The sequence below is a fragment of the Triticum aestivum genome, chromosome 7B (assembly GCF_018294505.1).
Source record: "Triticum aestivum cultivar Chinese Spring chromosome 7B, IWGSC CS RefSeq v2.1, whole genome shotgun sequence".
In the NCBI taxonomy this organism is placed as follows: Eukaryota; Viridiplantae; Streptophyta; class Magnoliopsida; order Poales; family Poaceae; genus Triticum; species Triticum aestivum.
The window spans coordinates 44,006,154-44,016,067 of NC_057813.1; the positions used below are offsets into that span (position 1 = coordinate 44,006,154).

At 49.3% G+C, this 9,914-nt stretch overlaps 2 protein-coding genes across 2 annotated transcripts; one reads left to right on the forward strand and one right to left on the reverse strand.

Annotated features, from left to right (window-relative positions):
- Positions 1 to 5,266: 5,266 nt before the first annotated feature.
- Positions 5,267 to 7,168, reverse strand: LOC123159209 (protein SRG1). The gene is made up of 4 exons (XM_044577039.1): positions 6,672 to 7,168; positions 6,342 to 6,598; positions 5,623 to 5,950; positions 5,267 to 5,536 (listed from the first exon to the last, which is right to left on the reverse strand). The coding sequence occupies exons 1-4, from the start codon at positions 6,912 to 6,914 to the stop codon at positions 5,294 to 5,296; spliced, it is 1,071 nt and encodes a 356-aa protein (XP_044432974.1). The 5' UTR covers positions 6,915 to 7,168; the 3' UTR covers positions 5,267 to 5,293.
- On the forward strand, positions 6,650 to 9,099 carry LOC123159210 (codeine O-demethylase). The gene is made up of 5 exons (XM_044577040.1): positions 6,650 to 6,877; positions 7,344 to 7,741; positions 7,852 to 8,111; positions 8,294 to 8,624; positions 8,708 to 9,099. Exons 2-5 carry the CDS (start codon positions 7,508 to 7,510, stop codon positions 8,948 to 8,950), a joined length of 1,068 nt encoding a protein of 355 aa, XP_044432975.1. The 5' UTR covers positions 6,650 to 6,877; positions 7,344 to 7,507; the 3' UTR covers positions 8,951 to 9,099.
- The last annotated feature ends 815 nt before the right edge of the window (positions 9,100 to 9,914 follow it).

Sequence of the window (9,914 nt, forward strand, 5' to 3'; positions counted from 1 at the left end):
GAGGGGGGAGAGGGAGTCGGGTGTTGCGAGGCGGGAGGGGAGTGGGGCGGCGCAGGAGGGAGGAGGCAGGGGAAATCCACACGGGAGCCAGATCGAGGGGGTTTCCCCCGATCTGGGCCTAGGGCAAGGAGCTGGCCGGTCCAGGCTGGGCCGGACGGGGAGCATCGAGGCGGGCCGGCCCGAAGCGAGCCGCGGGGGGCCTAGCAGCCGGTGCGGGGGGTCCAGCAGCCGGGGCGGGCCAGGGCCCAGCAGCCCATCCGCCCACGCGGAGCGGCCCACGCTCAGAAAGGGTTCGGGGGAGAGGGATGGAACCCTACCGGAGCCAGCCACCAGCGCCGCCGCCGGCGCGGTGCCAGCCTGGGAGGGAGGAGGGGCCACGGCGCCCCGGACAGCCCGCACCCGGAGACCGGAGGTCTCGAAATGCGCAATAAACGGCCGGTACGGGGCGGAGCGGCGCGCCTTGAGCGAGAGGGAGGGAGAGAGCCGGCGAGGAGGAGGGGGCGGGGGACCCGGCGGCCGAGCCACCACCACCGGGTGGCGCCAGGAGGAGCGGGCGGTGCCCCTCTCGGAGCGCCCAGCCACGCCCTAGGTACGCCCGCGCCGGCGGCGCGAAGCCCGACCGGCCAAAGTCCCGCCTTGGGCGGCGACAGCCCGAGGAGGGCTCAGGGGAGCCGAGGGGGGGAGGGGGCGCCCGCCTGCCGGGGGCCGAACCCCTCACGTGGGGGGCTAAGTCCCCAGGTTGGCAGGGAGGAGATGGCCGGAGCCCGGAGGGGGGAGGAGCCGGGGCAGGGGATGACGAGGGGGGAACAGGGGATCCTCAGCGCAATCAGCCCAGCAAAACCGGTCCGGCGACGCGGCGGCGGAGGGGGTGGCCGCCGGAGAGGGCGGCAGCGGGGCCGCGGAGGAGTGAGGGGCGAGGCAGGGTGCCGGCAGCGAGGGGGAGGGCGCGGCGGAGCCGCCCGCAAGGTCGCCAGGAGAGTCGCCCATCTTCCTGAAGATAGACGAACACGGTCTCTAGCTGGACCTTCCTCAGGGAAGTCCTTCTTTGGAAGGGCTTCGATGACCGATGGATCACTAGAGTCATGCAAATGGTTTTTTGCGGTCGCACGGCGGTCAACATCAACGGCGAGATTGGTCCTTTCTTCCCTACCCTTTGTGGGGTTCGCCAAGGCGACCCCTTCTCCCCGTTCCTCTTCAATATGGTTGTGGACGCTCTGGCCTCCATCCTTGATAAGGCCAAAGCCGCTGGCCACATCCGTGGGATTACCCCACACCTTTCTGGGGGCTCGGGGATCTCCATCCTTCAGTATGCTGACGACACGATCATCATGGTCGAAGGCTCGGAGGGGGACATCGCCAACCTCAAGTTCCTCCTGCTCTGCTTTCAACAGATGTCGGGCCTCAAGATCAACTTTGATAAGAGTGATGTCATGGTGATGGGATATTCCCCCTCTGAGTTTATAGCCATCGCCAACAGACTTAATTGCCGCCTGGGCTCTTTCCCCACCTCCTACCTGGGGACCCCCATTAGCGACTCGCGTCTCTCTGCCGCGGACCTGAGGCCCGCAGTTACTAAGCTCCAGTCCCGTTGCGAGCCCTGGCAGGGAAGATGGCTATCTAAGGCGGCCCGGACTATTCTCATCAACTCTTCCCTCTCTAGTCTCCTGCTGTTCCTTATGAGCTTCTATAGCCTCCATGAGTCTCTCCACAAGGAGATCGCCAAGATCCAGTCCCGCTTCTACTGGGCTGGCGAGCATGATAAGCAGAAGTACCACATGGTCAGTTGGCCTGACATCTGCAAGCCCAGGGAGCAAGGTGGCCTGGGCATCATGTGCTCCAAGAGGATGAATATATCCCTTCTCTCCCGCTGGCTCTGGCGCATTGCCCAGGGTCATGGCGGCCTCTGGCTCGACATTATTCGGAATAAATACCAGCGGGGCCAGCCACTTGCCTTCTGCCAGAAATCGGACGGCTCCCAGTTCTGGCAGTCTATTGTTCAGCTTCTCCCGGTGCTTCGCATTGGGACCTCCATCTCGGTGGGGTCCGGCCTCTCGACGCTCTTCTGGTTTGATCGTTGGGCCGGAGACTCCCCCTTTGCGGCCCGCTTCCCCGCCCTCTTCTCTATCTCCGTCGACCCCATGATTTCGGTCAATAGGGCTCTTCTTGACCTGGGGCGCCTTGCTTTCCGTTGCCCTTTTGGGCCGGCGGAATCCGCTGCCTGGCGTGAGTTGCTTGATTGCGTCGCGTTGCACGAGCTGTTGGTGGATGGCAGGTCGGACCGTGTCCGGTGGCGGCTGGAGCCGTCGGGCCTGTTCTCCACCAAGTCGCTTTACTCGGCCATTGCCCCTTCCTCCGCCCCCCTCCCCTTATCGATGGTTTGGTCCGTCCGCGTACCACTGAAGATTCGCATCTTCATGTGGCAGTGGATTCGCGGCCGGGTCCCATCTGGAGTGGAGGTCTGCAAGCGCAATGGCCCGGGCACCGGTATCTGCCCGCTCTGTGGAGTCCCTGAGGACTCAAACCACATCTTCTTCTCCTGCGTTTCCGCCCAATTTCTCTGGAGCTGTTTTCGTAAGGTGGTCGGCGGTAGTTGGTGCCACACCAACTTCCCGGACCTATTTGCTGAAATCCAGTCGTCCCCCGCGTCCTCTCGCCACATTAGGTGGCTTGAGGTTGGGGTTCTCGCCTGGACGTTGTGGACCGTTCGCAATAAGCTTGTGATCCAGCATGCTCCCCTTCGTCGCGCTACTGACGCTCTCTACAAATTTGCGGGTTTCTTGCAGCTTTGGCGGCTGCTTAGCCGCCCCCCGGACCGTGACGCCATCTCCGCCTTCATCGCCGACATCCGATCGATGGTCGTCCGCCTGTCGCCGCCGCCACCGCCGCCTCCGCCGGAGCCTGATTAGGCGCCTTGTGTGATGATGTTGTTGTTTTTTCTTTCCTTCTGGGCTTGTTGGGTTGTGCCCTCAGCGGAACCTATGTACTTTGTCGTGAGACTTGGGTGTGTGTGTGGACTTGTGTGGGTTTGTATGCTCTGTGACGGTTTGCTTTATTTATAAAGCGGGGCGAAAGCCTTTTTCGGTAAGTTGATACTTCCTTCGTACGGAAATATTTGTCATCAAAATGAATAAAAAGGGATGTATCTAGATGTATTTTAATTCTAGATACATCCCTTTTTGTCCATTTTGATGACAAGTATTTTTGGACGGAGGAAGTACCAAGTATGTCAGGCATCTACACAATACGACGTCAAGAACTAGTCGAGATATCCCTGATGCACGCATCCAATTTATTTTAAAAGGAAGATAAAAGACATAACTCCAAAAGTCATGCGTGAACAATCAATGGTACACAGTAGCATACATCAATATCAACATTGGCAACACCCGGGCAGCAACAATTGTTCTTCAAAACAACGCTTGCAGGAGCTACACCTCTGCAAAATAGGAAAAAAAAAACTAGTGTCACGTTGATGCAAAGTCTTCTTTAGGAAATATCATGTTTTCCCACCACTTGAGAGGGAAGGAAATAACACATGGTGTTCCAATTGAAGCTATCATCCTCGTGGCCCTAGCATAATTAGACTGCAACAATATTACATGAAAAATTGCATGTCTTTCTCCATCAGTTTGGATTTTTGGAGTAGTTAGCCGAAGCATCGATATCACCCCTTACATGTTATTTTTTCTGAGAGTATTTGTGTGTGTCAACAGAATATTTTTATTTTTTCGGGGAGCAAAATATTTGTTTACAATCCCACAAAATGCTAAATCCAAATCCAGTCTACCCATAGGAAAGCAAAAAAATGTACAGATTTGTCTTGTTTTATTACTCTGTGTGTAGATTAAATTCAGATTTCACCCGCAAAAAAAGATTAAATTCAGATTATTTTTTTTAAGTTTGTAAACAAATATCTCGTCCAGAAAAACAATTATTTTCGAAAACATTTAGGTACCATCCACTTGCCGCTCTCTCCTCCCGAGTGGGGGTGGTGGGGCGACAATTTCCAACCCCTATTTTTGGTGTGCCGGCACACAGCCACGGGCGGTCCGCCGGAGAAATCGCGCAGGCGGCAACGAAGCCCTGCGCAGGCGCGGCGCGGCTAATTAAGGGGTCGCCGGGAGCCGGCGAGCCGCGGCGGGGGATGCGAGATCCCAGCGGGAGCCGGCCGAGGAGGGCCCGCCGGACTCGCCAAGGAAACGCGGCCTGCCTCCATGCGGGGAATCGCCTCGAGGTAAGAAGCAAATAGCACATGCAGGAGGTAAGAAAGAAGCAAGCGAATGCGTGTGCTCTTTCCTTCTTACCCTCGAGCCGGCTCCCGGAACCAGAGTTGGATTTGCGATTGCACCTACCTACAGAGGTTTGCTCGGGTCGATTGTATTACCGGTTCTCCATTGCTATGTTCTCAGATCTGAACCCCTGCCATGAGAACTGAGACACAAATGATAATTTTGTAGAACGTGGTAGCCGATTGTCCCCAAATCATACTGTAGTAGATAGTACCACACCGTAGCAGACTAATTCTATTTTTCTGCATGTTTTTAGAGGTGCCCGGAAGATAGAATGTGCGTAACTGCAAAATTCAACTATGCATTTTGGCAAACGCATATTCGGTGAGTTCAGATGAACCAAGATTAGATCACTGACACCGGGTTTACGAGTCTTTTTACTTTATTTAATAGTATAAAATTGGAGACAATGGAAGACCTCTGGCAGACAGATTATCTGAAACCGTTTCAGTCTATGATCCAGTGTGAAAGCCTTTTCTCATCCTATGGTCAACTCTTGGGTTCTCACAGCCTCATTTGCACTACTAGCTAGCTGGAAATGATTAGCCTGATGTAGTTTGTGTTTGTCCCCTCGGTTATTGCACTCTGTTAATAGAATGTGCCTTTGTCAGGTCACTGTAGTTTATACTATTGTTGCTGGGGCATACCCAATTCTTGATTAACAAGCTGACTTTGTTTTAATCAGCATGGTCATCAATGAATAAACTAGCTATCAGTCGCCAGTGATAATAGGAGAAAAACAAGGAAGAAGACAGACAGGATTGGAAGTAGCTATCTGAAGCAGAAACTTAACACAGTACAAGATAATGTACAACAAGGGGGTAACACTTGAACTGAAAGAGATAGGAAGTGACCTGCCGATGGCATACAATGACACAAAACTGTCTATATATAGCACATTCTAATCAGACACTATTACATAAACCAATTCTGTAAGTAAGAACAGACTGCTGGAACAAACTTCACCACACCGCACATCAGTCTTTTGCACTTCATAATTACATTCAGATCTTCATTGTGTCGATGACTAGTGTCCCTTCTGCAAAAGTTTCAAAGAGTTTTACAAGATAGTCCTTGGTCTTTATCTTCCTGTACTGCATTGGTCTCTTCTCATCCACCAGCTCTGCCGCTGGCTCAATCTCTCTCTCCGGGTCCGGAGTATAGAATATAACCAATGACACCCGATCTTTCTCTGCATTGGTCACAGCCCTGTGAACCGGGCTCTTGAAGAACCCGTTGCTAAGTATCTGCATGTATCAGATGAAATAGAGCTCAGCTTAACTGTTCACATGACAAGATTGAACAACTTTTGCAACTTCCTGCACATACGTACCTCCATTGCATCTCCTGTGTTCACAAGTAATGCGTTCGGAACTATTGGCACCTTGTGCCAGACACCATTTTTCTGCACCTGGAGCCCACTGACGCTATCATCGATAAAGACAATGGTGATCACAGTGGCATCAGTGTGGGGTTTCAGGCCTAAGACTTGGTCCGGCTTGGGACAGTGAGGGTAGTAGTTGAATCTAGCGTATGTGATGGCATCCTCTTCGATCATCTCGACGAAGTAGTCCTCGTGTAAATTGAGCATCCTCGCCAGGTGCCTGAGGACAAGGCTGGCAATCTCCCTGCACCTTACTGTGTACTCGCACAGAATATCTCTGAAGAAAACTGAATGATCAGAATCGTTCAATTGCTATTCATCAGTTGACTTTTTTTTAAATCATGCATATTGATCATGGATTCCTGATAAAATTCTAGAAGGTACTCCCTCTGTTTCTTTTTAGTGCGCATATAAGATTTGGTCAAAGTCAAACTTTGTCAACTTTGACTAAGTTTTTTTTTAATGTCTTTGACTAAGTTTGTAGAAAAAAGTATCAAGATTCACGATATGAAATCAATGTTGTTAGATGTATCATGAAATTAATTTTCATACCTTATAGTTTTAGTATCGTAGATGTTGATATTTTTTCAAACAAAGTTGGTCAAACTTTGCGAAGTTTGACTTTGACCAAATCTTAAATGCAGACTAAAAAGAAACGGAGGGTGTACCTGAAAGGAGGATGGGCGGGCCACATGCTATAGATTCTCCGGGACTCCGGTTCCACTACAAGATACAACCGGTCACTCCAGTCCAGGGTCTGCTTCTCTGATACGACTATATCATTCCCGTATCCTTCCATACGGAACTCCTGGCCATCAACCAAGTTTGAGTACTTCTGCTTCTCTTCCAGTGGGAGCTTGTAAAATTCTCTCGTCATTTTCATCACCTCACCAAGAAAACTTGGCTCTATTCCATGCCCGACAGCCTAGAGAAAGATCGATCACAACTCTGTTCAACTGATTAAAAATAACACAAAGAGTTAGGCAGGACAAGCTTACCAGGAAGAGGCCCCAGTTCTCCAAGGCGGACTGCATCTTGGCAACCTCATCAGAGCTGTTACCGGGGGCAGGCAGACGGCTGAGATCAATGATTGGGATCGGATCGGGCATCTCGGAACAGGCAATGTCTGGGCGGTTTTGCTCAGGAACCACATACTGGCTTGGTGGCTCCTGTACGCAAGTCACCAGCTCTTGCACAATCGATGGTATGTTGGCTATCTTTGATGGTTCTTCACAAGCCATGGTTGCTTGCTACTGTTGTTTGTCTTGCAAGTTCCCTTGTATCGCTTTGGCAGTTTTATGGGCATAGATTTGCGAAAGCAAATAGTTTGTTTCAAAGCAAATGGGTATCTTGACTTTCAAGCGCGCAGCTGGATCCACTACTGACTCCTTTGTCCACTTCTATAGAGCCAATTTTTATGTGCACAAGTGAGTAGTTTAGGATGTAGTCATCACTTTGACCCACACACCAATTAGTGAGAAGCACAAACCGGTGAAATATATATACTTGTGTGGCTGCGTAGCCAAATACAGAGTAGTGCATGCCACTGCTACCAAATGCCATGTTATCTCTGTCCACTCACTTGTCTTATTATATAACTTGTTTTGGCTTTAGGTGTATTCTTGAGAAAAAAAGAGTAGTCGCCGTCTTTCTGATCTTTTTGGTGTTAGTTGCAGTGGTTGGTGGCTGGTCTATTCATCGATAACCATGTGGACTGAGACGGGACTGAGACAAAGACAACTTCATCTTGCTTACTGCATCCTCTTTCTTCAAGAGAGCACAACCACCAAGGAGAGCAAGACCAGGATCAGCAAAGAAACATCCAAGAAATCCAATGGCTGACGAGTCATGGAGGCTGCCTAGTTCAGTGCAGCAACTGGCTGCCAGCATACAGGAGCCACCAAGGCAGTACTTGCTCAGAGAGCAAGAACCGCTTGGTGGGAACCTGGCTGGTACCGAGATGCCGGAGCCCATTCCAACAATCGATCTCGGCCTGCTGTCCGCATCCAACGATGCGGAGGAGGCCGCCAAGCTGCGGTCAGCGCTGCAGACCTGGGGATTCTTCAAGGTAAGATTTCGTTTTCGAGTTTCCTGTTCCTAAGTTTTACTTTGGCCTTTGCATTTTCGGTTCACAGTGTACTTGCTATTTCTGTAACACGCATCACCCTGTGTGGCCAGGTTTCTAACCATGGAATGGAGACCTCTCTCATGGATTCTGTGATGAACGCATCAAGGGATTTTTTCCGCCTGCCGCTCAAAGAGAAGAGAAAGTACAGTAACATAATAGGCGGGAAACATTTCCAGATGGAAGGGTATGGAACTGACCAGGTGAAAACTCAAGATCAAAGGCTGGACTGGTCCGATCGGCTGCATCTTAAAGTGGAGCCAGAGGATGAGAGAAACCTTGCCCATTGGCCCATACATCCAAAATCTTTCAGGTAATCTATCTGTGATACATGTGTTAAAATGGATCTGTCTTAGCTGTCAGTTCATTTGCTTATTTATATCACTAGTGATCTAGCCTGAACTGGAGAAACTTCATAAATAATTACTGTATGAAAGAAACCATCATCAGTATACCAGACTTGGCTTAACTGAACTACCCTGGTGGTATTTGCAGGGATGACCTGCATGAGTACACATCGAAGAGCAAGAGAATCAAAGACGACATCCTTCGGGCAGTGGCCAAGCTATTGGAGCTCGATGAAGATTGCCTAGTTAACCAGTTTAGCAACAGGGCTCTCACTTATGCTAGATTCAATTACTATCCCCCATGTCCAAGACCTGATCTTGTCTTGGGCATCAAACCTCATTCTGATGTCTATGCTCTTACAGTTCTTCTAATGGACAAGGATGTCGCTGGGCTGCAGTTTCTCAGAGATGGAACGTGGTACAATGTTCCATCTGCGTCTAACTACACCTTACTGATCAACGTTGGTGTTACAATGGAGGTAGCCATCTCTGAACCTCAAGTAAATTTCTCCCATATTCGCGTCAATACAGATATATGCACTCAAGTTTCTCTCCTGCACAGATAATGACCAACGGGATCTTCAAGGGACCAGTACATAGGGTTGTGACTAATTCTGAGAAAGAGAGGATGTCAGTGGCCGTGTTCTATGGTCTGGATCCTGAAAGAGAGATTGGACCGATAGCTCAGATGTTGACTGAGGACCAACCGGCGCGATACAGGGAAATGAAGGTCAAGGATTTCCTAGTCGCGCACCTTGAGCATTTCTCTCGAGGAGAAAGAGTTGTCGATTCGTTAAGGATATGATCAAGGTGAGTTTGGTTTGGTGCCGCAATACCCATGGAATAAAGAATTTGTGACTTGCCGATTCGTTAAGGATATAAAACAAGGTGACTTTACTTCTATAAGGCGATGAATCTGGTGAAAATAAAGAATTTGATCCTATTTATGTTGCATTTTGGGTTAATTTGTTCTGTGGTAGATGTGGCTGTATGGACACCTTTGTATTCTCTTAGCTCAAGTGTCTCCTCCCTTTCTCCACAACTCACTTTCACTTTGTTAGGTTTCTTCATGCATGTGCCGAAAAAACTGAACTTCTATTCCAGAAAAAAAGAGTAAACTTGTGAATTTTAATAAAATTGTTGCTCCTGTACACATGGTATACACTATAGGTGTAGCAACAAGAAATTTCCTGCGTGCGTGTTCCAGTGACCCTGAGGTGATGATCACCTACGAGAATGAGCAGACATGGGTAGTCCAAGACACAAATGCAGAAGCCAGAGGCTGCCAATGTCAGAAGAAAATAGATCATCGACTTGATGTCAGTAAGCACATCAGTTGGTCATTCATTGTTCAGAAAATGGAATGCAAGTTTAGAATCGTAGCAGAAAGATGCACATATAGTGGCATGCCGGTAGCAATGCTATTTATGATTTTCAATTGGTAGTGCCATGTTGGCAAAATGTAACGCCCGATAATTATGCTACAGTAAAACTCTGCTAATGATGCCACGTCACCTCCATTACTGTTGCTAATCTTTCGTTAGTTCAAAACCGATTCAAAAATCAATTCAAAATATGGCAAACAACAGAAGTTTTCAAACCTTGAAAAAAAAATGTTTGGTGGGTGAAAAATATTGCACTGATAATTATTGTGGAGAAAACACAATTTTAGAAAATGTCTAAATACTTAAAATGACTTAAAACAGAAAAGGAAATAAAGAAAAACAAGCAAACAAACAAACAAACAAACAAAGAAAACAGATACAAAA

Coding starts and splice junctions, on each gene's coding strand:
- LOC123159209 (XM_044577039.1), bottom strand. CDS start 6,914: ATGGCTTGTGAAGAACCATCAAAGATAGCCAACATACCATCGATTGTG. Junction 5,951..6,341: donor CCCGCCCATCCTCCTTTCAG/GTACACCCTCCG, acceptor AGTTTTCTTCAG/AGATATTCTGTGCGAGTACA. Junction 5,537..5,622: donor ACACAGGAGATGCAATGGAG/GTACGTATGTGC, acceptor TGATACATGCAG/ATACTTAGCAACGGGTTCTT.
- LOC123159210 (XM_044577040.1), top strand. CDS start 7,508: ATGGCTGACGAGTCATGGAGGCTGCCTAGTTCAGTGCAGCAACTGGCT. Junction 7,742..7,851: donor AGACCTGGGGATTCTTCAAG/GTAAGATTTCGT, acceptor CTGTGTGGCCAG/GTTTCTAACCATGGAATGGA. Junction 8,625..8,707: donor ACGTTGGTGTTACAATGGAG/GTAGCCATCTCT, acceptor TCTCCTGCACAG/ATAATGACCAACGGGATCTT.